The following is a 21311-nucleotide window of genomic DNA, read 5'->3' as shown; positions in this document are numbered from 1 at the left end:
TCACACCTCCTTGTGCTTGGTGGATTGTAACTCACCACTGCCAATGCTCGGTCTTGAATGTAATTACATGCTAGCATGGCTGGCTAACATTAGCCAGATCGAGCTAGCAAACGAAGAGTACATTCTCCATAAGATGTTGAGAAAGAGTGCTTTGTAGGTAGTTTCGAAGATGTCCTAAAAAAAGGTGATAAATATTTCAAAACCCCAAAACACAACGACTTTTGTAGTTATAGGTAACCACATTGTGACTACAACTAAGTTACTAAGTCTTTGACCACGTTGTTACTTTGGTGAGTAAAAAGTCATGCTACCTACCCTACCCTTCCCGAGTGGCACAGGAAGGCCAAAAAGATCGTCAAGGACATCAACCCCCCGAGCCACGGCCTGTTCACCCCACTATCATCCAGAAGGCGAGGTCAGTACATGCATCAAAGCTGGGACCGAGAGACTGAAAATCGGCTTCTATCTCAAGGCCATCAGAATGTTAAATAGCCATCACTAGCCGGCTACCACCCGGTTACTCAACCCTGCACCTTAGAGACTGCTGCCTGGTATACATAGACGTGGAATTACTGGCCACTTTAATAATGGAACACTAGTCACTTTAATAATGTTTACATACTGCTTTACTAATTTCATGTTTATATACTGTATTCTATTCTACTGTATTTTAGTCAATGCCACTCCGACATTGCTCGTCCTAATATCTATATATTTCTTAATTTCATTATTTTACTTTTAGATTATTTGTATTGTTGTGAATTGTTAGATATCTAGGAACACAACCATTTCACTACACCCGCAATAACATCTGCTAAATATGTGTATGTGACCAATACAATTTGATTTGATGGAGCTTACGTGATGACATCACGTGCCACTTGTACCTTCAAAAGTATTCTACAATAATCATTTATTGGAAAAACACAGTTTCCATCATCATTTGTTGTAATACAGAAAGTTAGACAAAATAAAAATCCACCCCTGTCGTACAGATAAAATGTCTCCTATATCTGCCGTTTCGATTACACCCCAGCTAGCAATGAGGAATCGGCCCAGAAGCGGCCCTCTTCCGGGTGGCCGGAACTGATTGAATCGGCTCGGAATCGGGTGTCGGACTCGGCCTGTAATCAAAATGAATGACTGCCCAGAATCGGCCCGTTTCTGTCTACCGGAATTCAGCCGACTTTGCCAGCGTCTTACCAGAATCCCCCCCGATGCAAATTTTAAAAAATGTATACAAAATTAACCGATTTAGTCATTTTAAATATTACTATTTTATACATAAAAATTATACCCATCCACAAAAAAACACATAAAAAAACACAGTTTCGGAGGAAACACCGTACACCTGGTGACCATGTCAGCGTGCATGCACCTGGCCCGCCACAGGAGTCGCTACAGCGCGATGGGACAAGGCCATCCCGGCCGGCCAAACCCTCCCCTAACTCGGACGACGCTCGGCCAATTGTGTGTCGCCTCATGGGTCTCCTGAACGCGGCCAGGACTCTTAAAGAATTTCATTTAAATGTTAAAAAAATACAATTATCATAGAAACAATGAGAGAATATGGAAAAATAAATCATGAAATGTTAATTATATAAAGCAGCCTGTGTAATCATCTGCCAGAGAGTAGCCCCAATAAACCCGAGCCCCAAGTAATACATTTGGGCCAGAAAACTCTCACCAGAATCGACCCGAGCCCCAAGTAATACATTTGGGCCAGATAACTCTCACCAGAATCGGCCCGAGCCCCAAGTAATACATTTGGGCCAGATAACTCTCACCAGAATCGGGCCCATGCCCCAAGTAATATATACATTTGGGCCAGCTAACTCTCACCAGAATCGGCCCGAGACCCAAGTAATATATACATTTGGGCCAGATAACTCTCACCAGAATCGGCCCGAGACCCAAGTAATATATACATTTGGGCCAGAAAACTCTCACCAGAATCGGCCCGAGCCCCAAGTAATACATTTGGGCCAGATAACTCACACCGGAATCGGCCCGAGCCCCAAGTAATACATTTGGGCCAGAAAACTCTCACCAGAATCGGCCCGAGCCCCAAGTAATACATTTGGGCCAGATAACTCTCACCAGAATCGGGCCCATGCCCCAAGTAATACATTTGGGCCAGATAACTCTCACCAGAATCGGGCCCATGCCCCAAGTAATACATTTGGGCCAGATAACTCTCACCAGAATCGGCCCCATGCCCCAAGTAATACATTTGGGCCAGATAACTCACACCGGAATCAGCCCGAGCCCCAAGTAATATATACATTTGGGCCAGATAACTCTCACCGGAATCGGTCCAAGCCCCAAGTAATATATACATTTGGGCCAGATAACTCTCACCGGAATCAGCCCGAGCCCCAAGTAATACATTTGGGCCAGATAACTCACACCGGAATCAGCCCGAGCCCCAAGTAATATATACATTTGGGCCAGATAACTCTCACCGGAATCGGCCCGAGCTCAATCGCCGCATCCTAGCCATAAGTAATACTGCCGAAGGCGGCCCAGACACGGGTCACATGACATCGGCCGAGTCTGACTCTCAGCCGGAATCGGCCCAGATCCACTGTGCTAGCTGGGACGTGTCCAATAATATGTTTTTGCAGCATTGCTTTTGTCAGATAAACCTGGATCCATGGAAACCTGCCTACTTACAAAAACATATAAGAGTCTATGTTTAAGTGATGAGCATGAGACACAATATGACACACATTCATGACAGAGAGATAACAACCATTCATGCTGCTGATGATGGCTGTTACTGCTACGATAAGGTGCCAGGGCCAGACAGTCATAGGGACAGTCATAGGGACAGTCATAGGGACCAGTCATAGGTGAACTTGAAAATAGGCCTATAAGACTTCAACGTCTGAATTGGACTTGAATGGTTTACTTTAGTGTGTTTTATATATAGTAGTACATAATGCCAGAGATTGTATTCCCGTCATAGAATCCTCATGTCATTTTAAGGGCTACACCCTCAATAACATCTGCTAAATATGTGTATGTGACCAATACAAATGTGATTTGATATATGTATTCCCTACGCTAATTAAACGACCCCCAGGAAAATAATATGCCTTTGAACTTAGTGACACAACATCATTTTCGTACGATGCTATTTCCACACAGGCGCATTCTGAATTTCCCGCTAGCGGCTTGTCTAGTTTGGTGTTCCACAGCAGCCAGATGCAACTGAGAGAACAGACACACCTGTTGATTGTCGGTGGCGCGTCGGCGGACACGCTCTCTAGAACACCTGTTGATTGCATTGCATTACTCTAATGATTAACTGTGGGAGTTTGTGAACAGGAAGCCTATTCCTACAAATTACAATAGTATTGTAGCGACCCTGGTTTATAAGCATGGTTTATTATGCAAAAAAAATAAAAGGTACACTTACTCTAGCAGCCCTGGATGAGTAGGGGTCCTCAAAGAGTGCCCATATCTTTGGTTGCCAAACTTCGCAGCATCCCCTCGATCTTTCCGGGCAGTCCTCAATGCCGAACCGTCTAGGTAGTTCATCGTCCGTGTCATCTGGGTCCGGTGGTTCGAATATGTCCAGTGCCTCCTCTGCGTCCCGATGCTGCCGGTATGTCATCCAGCAACACGGCTCCACGTCGGTCTCATCTATCCCCCAAAACGCCAACTCCTCTTCAAAAAGAGGCCCGCAGACATCGGCGGGGCAATGAAGCTTGCCAGTCCTATAATAGTTCAATACATAAGCGAATATGCCAGGGTGCCTGTCGAAAAATAACTCGTTTGTAGTTGGCGATATGGGTCCTACGGGGAGGGGTTCCTTGTTTGCGTTTGGCTCTGGCGGGTCGGCTAACCAGGCCAGGCGTGTCCCCGGTAGGGTCCTAAGTGTGCTCTTGTAGGTTTCGTGTCTTGTGCCACCAACATTGATAACAATTTTTTCCGAGTCTTCCCCCCTGGTCATCTCTTCCTTCAGACATGTCTTGGACGGAGGTTTGTTACCTGACTTTCGTCCTCGGTAAGACGAAACACACACCGAGCTGATCATAGATTTAGATGAATAGACGGTTGGTTATTCCGTTGGTTTGTGTTTATCCGTTATTATATACCCCTGAAGCAAAATAAAAAACGACTACACGGTGACGGTTCAGGGTTCGTTCTCATGTCAGTCCTTGTGATACGACTCATTTATCCAACTATTCGTCCCGTCGACAGTTGGTTCTCGGCTTCAACAAGTCCAATGCGCTCGGCAGACAGAGTGGCCTTGAATAAAACCACCTGCTATAAATACCTCCCCTAAATACTCTTATGTTCGCAATCTCAAAATATCTCCATAAATCTGGGATTGGCAGGCTTTTGTTCACAACATATTTGTGTATTAATATAAATGATTTATAGTCTAATGTCTATAAATAAGCTTCAATAGTTCAACAGTTCAATCAACGATACCGACTTCGCGACCTTAAACGACAGTTTCAAATTATGGAATATTGGGAGTTTTATATTCTACATCGAATCTTCAAATTGTGCAAATTTAGAGAGCTGCTGTTTCTATGTGAATTTTGTCAAATGATTGGAGCCGCTTAAAAGCAATAACCCAAGGTCCTCACCTTAGTCACGAAATCCATCTGAGCCCCCCCCCTCCCAAAAAAACAAAATCGAACAAGTTTCTTTAACATGAAAGTTGACCCCTAAGATCCAAATGGATAAACGCGTTTGGAATATTCCATCAATTTGTGACGATGTCGTCCTCGAGGCAGAGAGGCGCGTGAGATGTGTGAGGTTGTTTTTCAGGAAGGTTCAGGATCTTTTGCTTCTCCAACCAGAAGTATCCTCCCTCCTCCTCCTCCTCCCTCAGCCTCACCATAGTCAGTCAGAGACGACACAACCAACCCATCCTGCAGGCTGCCTGGGGCGTGCAACAGCCCCAATAAATTAACCCTTTTTGCGCTGAAGAGTCATTTGAAGGATGTATGATTCTATACCACTTCCTTTATGAACTAAGTTGATATAATTTGAAAACGTGACTAGGACGAAAAGGGCTTTGAAATATCACTGACTGTAGATTCACGCAGGCCTGTTTCAGCAACTTGCTGGGTACGCTGTGCAATGTAGGCTGAGGACACGTCAGGGGGTACACCTCATTATATATAGAGAGAGACTCAATTAGGATAGCTAAACGATGAATTCACACACACACAAACACCTCTATAAATATGAAATGATATGAGTTACATTACTGTGAGATCCTTGAAAAATCAAATCACATTTTATTTGTCACATACACACGGTTAGCAGATGTTAATGCGAGTGTAGTGAAAAGGCTTGTGCTTCTAGTTCCGACAATGCAGTAATAACCAACGAGTAATCTAACCTAACAATTCCACAACTACTACCTTATACACACAAGTGTAAAGGGATAAAGAATATGTACATAAAGATATATGAAATATGGGTAGCTTCCTTTGCTGTAATGCAGCAGGTGCACTTCAAACTATACATCATTGTCGATATAAATTCCTCACTCATGTGTTGCTACCATGGTGCAATGCCGATCAGCACTTATACAAGTCCTTTGAGATATGGGCAAGAAGTAACAGGCGTTATTACACAAGGATTACCTCTTCATAACAACATCATTAGAAATCATTATAATCGGAGCATCGTGATTGTATTTTCTATATTATCAACGATTCTTCTTCTTCTATCTTATTAAAAAAGTGACGCTGTGCAAGAGGGGCTTTCACCTGTCCTTCTCGTAACACATGTGCCCTTGCAATCAGGAGCGAATATGATGCGATGCCTGTACTTCACTCTTGAACGTTCTCTTCCTCGCACTGACGCTCTTTGACTAATGATAATTGTCCTTCATTTGAGGAGGCTGATTTTACATAAACGCATTACCACCAAGTTATCCTTGTATCGACTTAACTGCCGACTGAAGAAGAAAGAGAAAAAACAATTGCATGGGGTTAGAATAAGCATTAACGCTACCTGTTGTGTCCTAATGCCATGACCACTTTGGAAATAAGTGTGTACACTGAACCAAAAAAATATATAAACGCAACATGTAAAGTGTGAGTCCCATGTTTAATGAGCTGAAATAAAACAGCCCAGAATTTTTCAATGCACACAAAAAGCTTATTTCTCTCAAATGTTGTGCACAAATTTGTTTTCATCTCTGTTAGTGAGCATTTCTCCAAGATAATGCATCCCCCTGACAGGTGTGGGCATATCAAGAAGCTGATTAAAAAGGATGATCGTTACACAGGTGCACCTTGTGCCGGGGACAATAAATGGCCACTCTAAAATGTGCAGTTTTGTCACACAACACAATGCCACAGATGTCTCAAGTTTTGAGGGAGCGTGCAATTGGCATGATGACTGCATGATAACTGGAATGTTCACCACAGCTGTTGACAGAGAATTGAATATGCATAGCTCTACCATAAGCCACCTCCAACATAGTTTTTGAGAATTTGCCAGTATGTCCAACTGGCGTCACAATCACAGACCAAGTGTAACTACGCCAGTCCAGGACCTCCCCATCCGGCTTCTTCACCGTCTGCAACCAGCCAACTGGACAACTGATGAAACTGTGGGTTTGCACAACCGAAGCATGAATTTCTGCACAAACTGTCAGAAACCGTCTCAGGGAAGCTCACCTGCGTGTTCGTCATCCTCACCAGGGTCTTGGCCTGACTGCAGTTCTGCGTCGTAATGGACTTTAGTGGTCAAATGCTCACCTTCGATGACCACTGGCCCAGTGGAGAAGTGTGCTCTTCACGGATGAATCACAGTTTCAACTGTACTGGGCAGATGGTGTCGTGTGGGCAAGCGGTTTGCTGATGTCAACGTTGTGAACAGAGTGCCCCATGGTGGCGGTGGGGTTACGGTATGGGCAGGCATAAGCTACGGACAACGAACACAATTGCATTTTATCGATGGCAATTTGAAATCACAGAGATACCGTGACGAGATCCTGAGGTCCATTGTCGTGTCATTCATCCACCGCCATCACATCATGTTTCAGCATGATAATGCACGGCCCCATGTCACAAGGATCTGCACACAATTCCTGGAAGTGTCCCCGTTCTTCCATGGCCTGCGTACTAACCAGACATGTCACCCATTGAGCATGTTTGGGATGCTCTGGATCGACGTGTACGACAGCGTGTTCCAGTTCCTGACAATATCCAGCAACTTCGTACAGCCATTGAAGAGGAGTGGGACAACATTCCACAGGCCAGAATCAACAGCCTGATCAACTCTATGTGAAGGAAATGTGTCTCGCTGCATGAGACAAATGGTGGTCACACCAGATACTGACTGGTTTTCTGATCCACGTCCCTACTTTTCTTTTTAAGGTATCTGTGACCAACAGATGCATATCTGTATTCCCAGTCATGTGAAATCCATAGATTAGGGCCTAGTTAATTCATTTCAATTGACTGATTTCCTTATATGAGCTGTAACTCAGAAAAATCTTTGAAATTGTTGCATGTTGTGTTTAGATTTTTTTTTGTTCAGTGTCGTAATACTTTCATGTCATCCCCCATCTTGTGATGTGTTTTATTTTCAGACCCAGAGTAAAATTTCAATTTAATTCTGCTCACATAGGCTGCTTAGTGTTTACACTTGTAGAGAGTATTCTGAGGAGCATATTAGCATATTCATATTCATTACATAAGACAGTCGGGCTTCAACAGGTGAACAGGTTCAAAATAACCTATTTTGTAATAATGTGTTTTTTGCTTGCCTAACTCTGCCATCTAGTGTACATATTGATGCATACCATCTTGAGAATAAACGAATGAAACCAATCATTTAAAACTGTTATGTGTTTAATTAATTAAACACATCATTGAATGAAACCCTATTCCCTACATAGTCCACTACCCTATGTGCCCTGGTAAAAAGTAGTGCACTATATGGGGAATAGGGTGCCATTTGGGATGTTCATTTAATTGAGTATAGAGTGAATAATCTATCCAAATGTCACGCCCTGACCTTGGAGATCCTTTGTATGTCTCTGTTTTGGTTGGTCAGGGCGTGAGTTTGGGTGGGCCTTCTATGTCTGGTGTTCTATGTTGTTCTTTGTTTTGTATTTCTATGTGTTTGCGCTGGTATGGTTCCTCGGAGGCAGCTGTCTATCGTTGTCTCTGATTGAGAATCATACTTAGGTAGCCTGTTCCCACCTGTGTTTGTGGGTAGTTGTTTTCTGTTTTTCTGTGTATTACCTTGCAGAACTGTTCGTTTGTCGTTTTTGTATTAGTGTTCAGCTTTTCCATTAAAATGACGAACACGTACCACGCTGCACCTTGGTCTTCTCCTTCTCCCGACGACAATCGTTACACCAAACATATATAATGAAGTTTGGTTTGAATATCAATATCAATCACTCTACTGTTGTCGAGTATATTGTTAATAAACATGAATATTACTTGAGTATAAACTTGAGTGTAGTATATGTTATTTTTACATTTGAATGGTAATATAATTACAAAGGATTTTTTTTTTTTTTTTTAACATTTATCTGAACTGTGTTTGTGTTGTGAGAGAGTGTACATGAGAAGAATGATACAAAAAAAAACGGAGCATGGCATTTCACTTAAAAGTGGTCAAATAAATAACAAATCAATATTGCACTCATATTTCTGATGCACGTAATCACCATTTAATGAATTTCTGCAAACAGTTTATGGTTGAAGTTTTGACACAAAAAATAAAGTGCACTTGTAGTGACACCAAATCTATGTACATATATAGTGCTATGAAAGTAGAGCTAGCTGACAAACAGTACTTATATTAGAAGCACCATTAGCTTATGAGGCCTCTTTAGTGATTGATCCATTGATCGGCAATTGATTTACTGATTGATTATTTAGTCCACCTCTTCAATGGTAGGGCCCTGAGAGCTAGCACCGCCCCCAGCCTGGCTGCCACAACTCCCCATTGGAGGAGCCCCTCCCGCCCCCTGGTAGAGCTTGGATACGATTGGGTAACACACTCTCTCCAGCTCCTTCTGTTGGTACTCAAACTCCTCCTTCTCAGCCATCTGGTTGTTCTCCAACCAGGAGATAGTTTGGTTGCACTTCTCAAAAACCTTCTTCTTGTCCTCCTCGCTGATCTTCCCTGCCAGGTTTGGGTCTTCTACACTACTCTTCATGTTGAACGTGTAGGACTCCAACCCGTTCTTGGCTGCTATCTTCTCCCTCTGGGCATCGTCCTCAGCTTTGTATTTGTCTGCGTCCTGCACCATCCTCTCTATGTCTTCTTTACTGAGTCGCCCCTTGTCGTTGGTGATGGTGATCTTGTTCTCCTTGCCTGTACTTTTATCCACCGCCGACACGTTCAGGATGCCGTTGGCATCAATGTCGAAGGTCACCTCGACCTGTGGAATTCCTCTCGGAGCGGGAGGGATACCCGTGAGCTCAAACTTTCCCAGCAGATTATTGTCCTTGGTCATGGCTCTCTCTCCCTCGTACACCTGGATGAGCACACCTGGCTGGTTGTCAGCGTAGGTGGTGAAGATCTGGGTCTGCTTGGTGGGGATGGTGGTGTTACGTTTGATCAGGGCGGTCATGACCCCTCCTGCCGTCTCGATGCCCAGGGACAGAGGAGCCACGTCCAAGAGGAGAAGGTCCTGGACGTTCTTAGAGGTGTCGCCCATCAAGATGGCCGCTTGGACGGCAGCGCCGTAAGCCACCGCTTCATCCGGGTTGATGCTCTTGTTGAGTTCCCTTCCATTAAAGAAGTCCTGCAGGAGCTTCTGAATCTTAGGGATTCGAGTGGAGCCACCGACCAGGACGATCTCGTGGACCTGAGCCTTGTCCATCTTAGCGTCTTTCAGGGCCTTCTCGACCGGGTCCAGGGTTCCCCTGAAGAGCTCCGAGTTGAGTTCTTCAAACCGAGCCCTGGTGATGGAGGTGTAGAAGTCCATGCCTTCGAAGAGGGAGTCGATCTCGATGCTGGCCTGGGAGCTGGAGGAGAGGGTTCTCTTGGCCCTCTCACAGGCTGTTCTCAGCCTTCTCACTGCCCTCTTGTTCTGGCTGATGTCCTTCTTGTTCTTCCTCTTGAACTCCTCCACAAAGTGGTTGACCAGGCGGTTGTCAAAGTCCTCCCCTCCCAGGTGAGTGTCCCCAGCTGTGGCCTTCACCTCAAATATCCCATCCTCGATGGTCAGGATGGAGACGTCAAAGGTGCCTCCGCCGAGATCAAAGATGAGAACATTGCGCTCCCCTTTCTTGCCTTTGTCCAGGCCGTAGGCGATAGCCGCCGCTGTGGGCTCATTGATGATCCTCAGGACGTTTAGACCAGAGATCACCCCGGCGTCTTTAGTAGCCTGCCTCTGGGAGTCGTTGAAGTAGGCAGGGACTGTGATGACTGCATTGGACACCTTCTGGCCCAGGTAGGCCTCAGCAATCTCCTTCATCTTGACCAGGATCATTGAGGAGATCTCTTCGGGGTAGAAGGCCTTGGTCTCTCCCTTGTACTCCACCTGGACTCTGGGCTTCCCACCATCGCTGATCACCTAGAAGAGTGAGAACAACAAGATCATGAAGTCTATTGATATACTCAAGCTTTTCATGTCTTTTAGTGTATGTAACCTTGTATGTATGTAACCCCGTATGTATGTAACCCCATATCTATGTAATCCTGTATCTATGTAACCCTGTATCTATGTAATCCTGTATCTATGTACACTATGTGTTTTTATGTTTATTTGTTTGTGATTTTTCTGTTACAATTTGTAGAAGAATGAGCACTTGGTTGTAATACATTTGAGTATTTTTCAAAACGGAAAAAAATAAGTATTTTAAATCACCTTGAAGGGCCACAGCTTCATGTCTGACTTAACAATCTGGTCGTCGAACTTCCTGCCGATCAGACGTTTGGCGTCGAACACAGTGTTAGTGGGGTTCATGGCCACCTGCATTGAAATTAATTAAAATATAATTTTATTTTGGGAAAACAAAAAATAATACATTAATCTACAAGATTAGCCAGACAGACAAGACAGACAGAATTTCCAAAGTAGGACCTGCCTGGTTCTTTGCCGCGTCTCCGATGAGTCTCTCTGTGTCGGTGAAGGCCACGTAGCTGGGAGTTGTTCTGTTCCCCTGGTCGTTGGCGATGATCTCCACCTTGCCGTGCTGGAACACCCCCACACAGGAGTAGGTGGTGCCCAGGTCAATGCCAATGGATACTCCCTTTGCTGAAGACATCTTGGTTAATAATTTTTTGTTTTTATGAGTTCCTGCATGAGTAAGATTAAGAACAACAACATTTTATTATCATGATTGAATATTTTCTGTATTTTATTAAAGGTCCTACTGTTGTTATTATGACATTTATACTTTATGATAGGATTCAGTCATTTACACTCAACTGAGATGTCTAGAGGTGTACAGTCTAATATTGTACATGGATATAGTCTACATATCTACAATTTAACTCATGTAAATAACTGCTTATTTACATTAGATTTTTTTTATTTTTTTTAACGGTTTTGGTAATATCATGTTTTTTCTCTCCCTGTTCATAGTCAGAAGAATCAATAACCAATCCATCTAAGGTAACTGTATAGGCATGGTCTACGAACTGCCCGTCAGCGTCAACATTATAACTTACAACGGTAGACAGCTTGGTTCTCCTCTTGATATATTGAAGGGCCTCGTTTTGAGTCCTGAGTGGTTTCCGTCGCCCTGGTCGGGTCTTTGCTCTTGAGTCTTGTGGTTATTCCAAAAAGATATACCTCAACTGAGAGAGATCCATGGCTTATATACATTAAAAAAACAGCTTTCTAGAATGATCACACTTCTTCTGGGACACGTCTGTGATACAGCCGCTAATATTAGTTACTGCAGCCGTTGCGAGGCTCTGGGAAAGCCTGTGAATATTCTAGAGTTGGAGGCAACCCGACACCACACCAGTAGCGCTGAACACAAGGCGGAGATCTAACATGCTGGACCGTTATGAAAAGGCAATAGGCAACAGGTTCGAGAAAGTGCGCGAAAGAGCATTTAGGAACATGAAAAGTCATTTTTGACGGGGGCCTAGCCGGAAGAATGAAAAGATAAGAATGTAACACTGGAAATGGGCGCTTCTCTCTGACACACACAGTGGCAGAGGCCCACCTGTTTTCAGCCCCACATTTTTTAGCAAAAATAAATCAAATTAAATATATTTACACTACCGGTCAAAAGTTGTGTTGTATAGTGGCTTTGCTGGCATGCATCCCACTTTTATTTTTTATTTCTTTGGCCAACAAGATTTACATGATAAAATTGCCAATGCACACACACACACACACACACGCGCGCGCGCGCGCGCGCACACACGCACACACACACACACACACACACACACACAAATCAATTCTACAAACAAATTATAAACGTATATTTCTGTTTATTAATTATAGGATGAGCTTATTGCTGCTATATCATACATCCAGTTACAACAATCACAAGTAGAAATAATTCAGATGATCAACATAAGCAAGTGAAAACAGAAACCCCCACATGTCTGTCAACATACGACTTCAAATCCAATAGAACCATTTAGTGACAACAGAACCGTTTCTATGAGATAATATACAGATGAACTAGGACAAACGGTGCTTTTAAATCCCTAAAATCGAGAAGAATTTCAAACATAAGAAATAGCCACGAATTAACTTAAACATTGAGATGACCTGATTAAGCAAGTGGCTGTGAAGACACTGACTCTCAGCTTAATGACACGTAGCTTCTTCAATGCTTCACCAGACATTAAAACATTCCCAGTTAGGATCACAAACCCAAATCTGGCTCATGGAATTGACTTAATTTAAAATGTCAGTGTGTGTGTGTGTGTGTGTGTGTGTACACAGTAACAGTGACATATTGACATTGTGATTGTGACTAAATTGATACTTCAAGGAGATTAAAGCATAGCCAGCAGACTAAAATATATGACTAATATTTTTAATGGTTACTCTCTTTAACTAAGTCCCAAATGGCACCCTATTCCCTATGTAGTGCACTACTACCCATAGGCTCTGGTCAAAAGTAGTGCACTACAAATGAAATAGGGTGCCATTTGGAACACGTTATTGGTCTCTGCTGTTTGATATGCATGGTTAGATTCATGTACCTGACAGACAAGTTAGATATTATAATCAATATTATTATGCATGACAATGTTAATAATAACATTTACATTCAGCAAAAGCAAAATAATGATTATTCTTCCCTTTTGTAATAACTTATGAAATAAAATAGAGATATTATATTCACTTATTCCAGATGTTGTCGCGTTGTCCATTCCCATCAATACCTTGGAGACATAGACAGTAGATATGATTTCATTAAAAAAACAATCACGTGACTACAGTTTGATTGAATTTGTCTAGGTACATAATATCCGTGTAATACAGTGTAAAACCATGTGCCATATCATTTTTGTTGTTGTTGCTGTCCCATGAGTGTATGATTACTTTCCCTTTTCCAGAACTAGTTAGTACCACTTACTAACCCACATCTAAAACCCAAACGCCAGATAATCCTACTTGACTGTTTCCCCCAACACCCATCACCACACTCACTCAAATACAGACAACCTCATCAGAGTCATTACCGTGGCAACCGGTAATATTACCTCAGAATGTTTGAGGAGAGAATACTTTGTTTTGTTATGTTTTTCTTGCTGACTTGGTTCTTGACCTTTTTGCATTTAGAATTTATTTCTTATTTCACTTTTAGATTTGTTTGTAATTCCTTTGTTTGTAGCCTAGGCTAATTGTTTAGTTTGACTTTTGATATTGGTCCTCACTCCAACCCAATCGCAGAGTTGATCCCCTGTCGAGTCACAACAAAGACTCTAAAAATGGGACCTGATGGCTCTCAAGGCCCTTCGACCAGACGTCCTGTAACAGGAGATATGTGCTGGTTCTGGTTCGGAAGAGGCTCATTTAAATGTTTTAATAGGGAGACAATCTGGTAGAGAAAGGACAAGTAGAATTGTCTCAGTACCTGTAGTAGTTGGGTTTGAAGGGTCCGTTCTTGTTCAGGCCCATGTATTTGGCTTGCTCCTCAGACAGCTCTGTCAGGTGGGCGTCAAAGTTGGGCATGTGCAAGCTGGCCACGTACTCATCTGGATGGAAGACACATGTGGATTGTGAAGAGGACGCCTCTTTTGTAGTTCACTACTTTTAATCCACACATACTTGTTTGGAAAATGCAGTGTCGTGGTATAAAGAAAACACTAGGTGGCGACGTCGAGCCACATACAACAAACTGCCCACTGAAACCTATGCGGTACACATTTATCACATGAATTCATTAAAATGTTCATTAATAAGGCTCAGTCAGAGACTACTTGTATGTATGCAGATCAATGGTCTGCTCCTCAAATGGCACCCTATTCCCTACATAGTGCACTAACTTTGACCAGAGCCCTATGGCCTGGTCCAAAGTAATGCACTATAAAGGGAATAGGGTGCCATTACGGACGGGCCCTGGTCTTACCCATTTTCTTAGGCAGCAGATAGACGTCCTGTTTGTAGCGTCCCTCAGGAGCATTGAACAGTTCAATCAGAGCCAGGGCCTACAGAGAGACACAGACCACCACAGAGTCTCAACACTGCCAACATCCCAGTCCCACAAAGCTCAGGTAACAGCAGAACAACAGGAGAGCAGCAGATATCCGAACTCAAGTCTTGTCTTCAGCAAACCTCTAAAGCAACAAGTATGACTAATAAAAAAACACCTCAGCATTTTCACATTCAATTTAGGGGTGCTTAGATATTATTGGTACTGACTATTGTCTAAGTTTATACGACAAGCAAGAAAAAATACATAAAAAAAACTAAATTCATATTTTTAGGAATAGAAAATAAATCGTTTTCCTGTGTTTTTGACACAACTGTCATCTAAACAAACTAGATGCCTCACCTGAGTAGTCGCTGTGATGGACAGAACAAACGTGGGGACTGTGGAACAGCTCAGATTCAACAGACGACCCTACAGGAAACACAATTCACACGCAGCAAGCACACACATTACACGAAACAACTGTCATGTAGCCATTCACAGGGAAACTGACAATGCACTTTGAAATCAAAACAGAGATTAGAAGAGAATAACACACAGATGAGTCCAGCTATGAAAGAAGACCCCAGAGTACACCCTGATACTACACCTCAGAGTACACCCTGATACTACACCCCAGAGTACACCCTGATACTACACCTCAAAGTACACCCTGATACTACACCTCAGAGTACACCCTGATACTACACCACAGAGTACACCCTGATACTACACCTCAGAGTACACCCTGATACTACACCCCAGAGTACACTCTGATACTACACCACAGAGTACACTCTGATACTACACCACAGAGTACACTCTGATACTACACCCTGATACTACACCTCAGAGTACACCTTGATACCACACCCCAGAGTACACCCTGATACTACACCTCAGAGTACACTCTGATACTACACCTCAGAGTACACCCTGATACTACACCCCAGAGTACACCCTGATACTACACCCCAGAGTACACCCTGATACTACACCTCAGAGTACACCCTGATACTACACCCCAGAGTACACCCTGATACTACACCCCAGAGTACACCCTGATACTACAACCCAGAGTACACCCTGATACTACACCTCAGAGTACACCCTGATACTACACCTCAGAGTACACCCTGATACTAAACCTCAGAGTACACTCTGATACTACACCTCAGAGTACACTCTGATACTACACCTCAGAGTACACCCTGATACTACACCTCAGAGTACACCCTGATACTACACCTCCGAGTACACTCTGATACTACACCTCCGAGTACACCCTTATTTATACTACACCTCAGAGTACACCCTTATACTACACCTCAGAGTACACTCTGATACTACACCACAGAGTACACTCTGATACTACACCTCAGAGTACACTCTGATACTACACCACAGAGTACACTCTGATACTACACCTCAGAGTGCGCTCTGATACTACACCCTGATACTACACCCTGATACTACACCTCAGAGTACACTCTGATACTACACCACAGAGTACACTCTGATACTACACCTCAGAGTACACTCTGATACTACACCACAGAGTACACTCTGATACTACACCCTGATACTACACCCTGATACTACAACCCAGAGTACACCCTGATACTACACCCTGATACTACACCACAGAGTACACCCTGATACTACACCTCAGAGTACACTCTGATACTACACCTCAGAGTACACCCTGATACTACAACCCAGAGTACACCCTGATACTACACCTCAGAGTACACCCTGATACTACACCTCAGAGTACACTCTGATACTACACCACAGAGTACACTCTGATACTACACCTCAGAGTGCGCTCTGATACTACACCTCGGAGTACACTCTGATACTACACCTCAGAGTACGCTCTGATACTACAGAGCATTGATTAACACTGGGAAGACAAAGCCTTTTGTTCCATGAAGTTAGTGGGAAACCTCTCTGGCCAAGTCAGTATTTTGTTGCGTTTTCAATAACAGAGTCAGGTTTGGGAGCTGACAAAGGTGACAAAAAGGTCACCAGGATACATTTCACTGTGGAAAACCTCTCCCTCTCCAATGAACTGTGGAAAACCTCTCCCTCCTCAATGAACTGTGGAAAACCTCTCCCTCCTCAATGAACTGTGGAAAACCTCTCCCTCTCCAATTAAGTATTTTGTAACTCTATAAGGTTGTTTGTAGCTTTTTCAATCACAGAGAAAGGTTTGGGAGGGAATACAGTATCCTGAAATACAAACTAAAGCTCATTCCATCTCAGTATCCTGAAATACAAACTAAAGCTCATTCCATCTCAGTATCCTGAAATACAAACTAAAGCTCATTCCATCTCAGTATCCTGAAATACAAACTAAAGCTCATTCCATCTCAGTATCCTGAAATACAAACTAAAGCTCATTCCATCTCAGTATCCTGAAATACAAACTAAAGCTCATTCCATCTCAGTATCCTGAAATACAAACTAAAGCTCATTCCATCTCAGTATCCTGAAATACAAACTAAAGCTCATTCCATCTCAGTATCCTGAAATACAAACTAAAGCTCATTCCATCTCAGTATCCTGAAATACAAACTAAAGCTCATTCCATCTCAGTATCCTGAAATACAAACTAAAGCTCATTCCATCTCAGTATCCTGAAATACAAACTAAAGCTCATTCCATCTCAGTATCCTGAAATACAAACTAAAGCTCATTCCATCTCAGTATCCTGAAATACAAACTAAAGCTCATTCCATCTCAGTATCCTGAAATACAAACTAAAGCTCATTCCATCTCAGTATCCTGAAATACAAACTAAAGCTCATTCCATCTCAGTATCCTGAAATACAAACTAAAGCTCATTCCATCTCAGTATCCTGAAATACAAACTAAAGCTCATTCCATCTCAGTATCCTGAAATACAAATTAAAGCTCAAAAACATGAAATGACCCAGAGAATCGTAAGAACATTGCTCAGAGACGATAAAACATTCAAAATGGGTGAAATAAGTAAAGTAACAGGCTACACCTGTTTTTTAGAAACATATTTAGTTTGTAAAAAGGGTGTACGATTTCATCTAACACTGAACAAAAATATAAACGCAACATGCAATATTTTCAAAGATTTTACTGAGTTACAGTTCATATAAGGAAATCAGTCAATTTAAATAAATTCATTAGGCCCTAATCTATGGATTTCACATGACTGGGCAGGGGCAGAGCAATGGGTGGGTCTGGGAGTGGATAGGCCCACCCAATTGGGAGCCAGGTCCACCCACTGGGGAACCAGGTCCAGCCAATCAGAATGAGTTTTTCCCCACAAAAGGGCTTTATTACAGACAGAAATACTCCTCAGCCAACAGACCCAGGCACTGTACCTCAGCCAACAGGACCAGGTACTGTACCTCAGCCAACAGGACCAGGTACTGTACCTCAGCCAACAGACCCAGGCACTGTACCTCAGCCAACAGGGCCATGTACTGTACCTCAGCCAACAGGGCCAGGTACTGTACCTCAGCCAACAGGGCCAGGTACTGTACCTCAGCCAACAGGGCCAGGTACTGTACCTCAGCCAACAGGACCAGGTACTGTACCTCAGACAACAGGACCAGGTACTGTGCCTCAGCCAACAGGACCAGGTACTGTACCTCAGCCAACAGGGCCAGGTACTGTACCTCAGACAACAGGACCAGGTACTGTGCCTCAGCCAACAGGACCAGGTACTGTACCTCAGCCAACAGGACCAGGTACTGTACCTCAGCCAACAGGACCAGGTACTGTAACTCAGCCAACAGACCCAGGCACCTCAGCCAACAGGACCAGGTACCTCAGCCAACAGGACCAGGTACTGTACCTCAGCCAACAAGACCAGGTACTGTACCTCAGCCAACAGGACCAGGTACCTCAGCCAACAGGAACAGGCACTGTACCTCAGCCAACAGGACCAGGTACTGTACCTCAGCCAACAAGACCAGGTACTGTACCTCAGCCAACAGGACCAGGTACCTCAGCCAACAGGACCAGGTACTGTACCTCAGCCAACAGGACCAGGTACCTCAGACAACAGGACCAGGTACTGTACCTCAGCCAACAGACCCAGGTACTGTACCTCAGCCAACAGGACCAGGCACTGTACCTCAGCCAACAGGACCAGGTACTGTACCTCAGCCAACAGGACCAGGTACTGTACCTCAGCCAACAGGACCAGGCACTGTACCTCAGCCAACAGGACCAGGTACTGTACCTCAGCCAACAGACCCAGGCACTGTACCTCAGCCAACAGGGCCATGTACTGTACCTCAGCCAACAGGGCCAGGTACTGTACCTCAGCCAACAGGGCCAGGTACTGTACCTCAGCCAACAGGGCCAGGTACTGTACCTCAGCCAACAGGGCCATGTACTGTACCTCAGCCAACAGGGCCAGGTACTGTACCTCAGACAACAGGACCAGGTACTGTGCCTCAGCCAACAGGACCAGGTACTGTACCTCAGCCAACAGGACCAGGTACTGTACCTCAGCCAACAGGACCAGGTACTGTAACTCAGCCAACAGACCCAGGCACCTCAGCCAACAGGACCAGGTACCTCAGCCAACAGGACCAGGTACTGTACCTCAGCCAACAAGACCAGGTACTGTACCTCAGCCAACAGGACCAGGTACTGTACCTCAGCCAACAAGACCAGGTACTGTACCTCAGCCAACAGGACCAGGTACCTCAGCCAACAGGACCAGGTACCTCAGCCAACAGGACCAGGTACTGTACCTCAGCCAACAAGACCAGGTACTGTACCTCAGCCAACAGGACCAGGTACCTCAGCCAACAGGAACAGGCACTGTACCTCAGCCAACAGGACCAGGTACTGTACCTCAGCCAACAAGACCAGGTACCTCAGACAACAGGACCAGGTACTGTACCTCAGCCAACAGACCCAGGTACTGTACCTCAGCCAACAGGACCAGGCACTGTACCTCAGCCAACAGGACCAGGTACCTCAGCCAACAGGACCAGGTACTGTACCTCAGCCAACAGGACCAGGTACCTCAGACAACAGGACCAGGTACTGTACCTCAGCCAACAGACCCAGGTACTGTACCTCAGCCAACAGGACCAGGCACTGTACCTCAGCCAACAGGACCAGGTACTGTACCTCAGCCAACAGGACCAGGTACTGTACCTCAGCCAACAGGACCAGGCACTGTACCTCAGCCAACAGGACCAGGTACTGTACCTCAGCCAACAGGACCAGGTACTGTACCTCAGCCAACAGGACCAGGTACTGTACCTCAGCCAACAGACCCAGGTACTGTACCTCAGCCAACAGGACCAGGTACTGTACCTCAGACAACAGGACCAGGCACCTCAGACAACAGGACCAGGTACTGTACCTCAGCCAACAGGACCAGGTACTGTACCTCAGCCAACAGACCCAGGTACTGTACCTCAGCCAACAGGACCAGGTACTGTACCTCAGCCAACAGGACCAGGTACTGTACCTCAGCCAACAGGACCAGGCACCTCAGACAACAGGACCAGGTACTGTACCTCAGCCAACAGAACCAGGTACTGTACCTCAGCCAACAGGGCCAGGTACTGTACCTCAGCCAACAGGACCAGGTACCTCAGCCAACAGGACCAGGTACTGTACCTCAGCCAACAGGACCAGGTACCTCAGCCAACAGGACCAGGTACCTCAGACAACAGGACCAGGTACTGTACCTCAGCCAACAGGACCAGGTACCTCAGACAACAGGGCCAGGTACTGTACCTCAGACAACAGGACCAGGTACTGTACCTCAGCCAACAGGACCAGGTACCTCAGACAACAGGGCCAGGTACTGTACCTCAGCCAACAGGACCAGGTACTGTACCTCAGCCAACAGGACCAGGTACCTCAGACAACAGGACCAGGTACTGTACCTCAGCCAACAGGACCAGGTACCTCAGCCAACAGACCCAGGTACTGTACCTCAGCCAACAGACCCAGGCACTGTACCTCAGCCAACAGGACCAGGTACTGTACCTCAGCCAACAGGACCATGTACTGTACCTCAGCCAACAGGACCAGGTACCTCAGCCAACAGGACCAGGCACTGTAGGTACTGTGTGTGTGTGTGTGTGTGTGTGTGTGTGTGTGTGTGTGTGTGTGTGTGTGTGTGTGTGTGTGTGTGTGTGTGTGTGTGTGTGTGTGTGTGTGTGTGTGTGTGTGTGTGTGTGTGTGTGTGTGTGTGTGTGTGTGTGTGTGTGTGCAGTACCTCAGCCAGCAGAATGACCCTCTTGCCGTCGGGCCAGATCACATGGTCCACCTGAGAACGCACCCTTTCCCAGGTGAGCTCCGGGCTCCGCAGGCTGGCCTAGACGGCAGAGAGACCAGACACAGCGGTTAGTGACAGAGCAGCGGACCAACAGACACCAACCCACCAAACCAAAAGTAACTCACCACATCAATCTCAGTGTTGGAATGTCCCATGTTGCAGACTATACAGCCGTTCTTAATCCGATCCAGCTGGTCTCTGGTCACCACGTTCTTATTGCCTGAGTGACATCACCACAACAACGTAGTCAGAACACTCCTTGCTCATCTGAGCTCTGATCGAAATGTACACTGTTAGCTAAGTCATCGGTAATACAGAGAGAGAGAAAGGGACAGAGAGAGACAGAAAGACAGAGAGACAGAGAGAAACAGAGAGAGAGAGACAGAGAGAGAAAGGGACAGAGATAGAGAGAGAGAGAGACAGAGACAGAGACAGAG

General features: G+C 44.9%; 3 protein-coding genes across 4 annotated transcripts in view; all 3 read right to left on the bottom strand.

The window, feature by feature from the left end:
- Positions 1-4229, bottom strand: part of LOC120061685 (potassium voltage-gated channel subfamily C member 1-like) — a 43827-nt gene extending 39598 nt beyond the window's left edge. The window contains exon 1 of the mRNA XM_039011578.1: positions 3425-4229. Coding sequence (XP_038867506.1) covers positions 3425-4045 — 621 coding nt within the window. The 5' untranslated portion in view covers positions 4046-4229. The remainder of the gene's footprint in view (positions 1-3424) is intronic.
- Positions 4230-8646: 4417 nt separating this feature from the next.
- Positions 8647-12090, bottom strand: hspa1b (heat shock protein family A (Hsp70) member 1B). The gene is made up of 4 exons (XM_039011275.1): positions 11632-12090; positions 11046-11257; positions 10826-10930; positions 8647-10531 (listed from the first exon to the last, which is right to left on the bottom strand). Exons 2-4 carry the CDS (start codon positions 11223-11225, stop codon positions 8882-8884), a joined length of 1935 nt encoding a protein of 644 aa, XP_038867203.1. The 5' UTR covers positions 11226-11257; positions 11632-12090; the 3' UTR covers positions 8647-8881.
- A 304-nt stretch (positions 12091-12394) lies between these two features.
- The window catches only part of LOC120061455 (S-adenosylhomocysteine hydrolase-like protein 1), a 68717-nt gene continuing 59800 nt past the window's right edge, over positions 12395-21311 (bottom strand). Inside the window, exons 11-16 of one of the 2 annotated variants that reach the window (XM_039011274.1) lie at positions 21000-21094; positions 20815-20913; positions 14937-15005; positions 14511-14589; positions 14016-14136; positions 12395-13320 (exon numbers count right to left, since the gene is read on the bottom strand). In XM_039011274.1, coding sequence (XP_038867202.1) covers positions 13314-13320; positions 14016-14136; positions 14511-14589; positions 14937-15005; positions 20815-20913; positions 21000-21094 — 470 coding nt within the window. In that variant the 3' untranslated portion in view covers positions 12395-13313. Of the gene's footprint in view, positions 13321-14008; positions 14137-14510; positions 14590-14936; positions 15006-20814; positions 20914-20999; positions 21095-21311 lie in introns of those variants that run through there. The other variant, XM_039011273.1, reaches the window with a different exon arrangement.

Source organism: Salvelinus namaycush, chromosome 16 (assembly GCF_016432855.1).
Source record: "Salvelinus namaycush isolate Seneca chromosome 16, SaNama_1.0, whole genome shotgun sequence".
Classification (NCBI taxonomy): Eukaryota; Metazoa; Chordata; class Actinopteri; order Salmoniformes; family Salmonidae; genus Salvelinus; species Salvelinus namaycush.
This window is presented reverse-complemented; position numbering and strand designations above follow the sequence as displayed.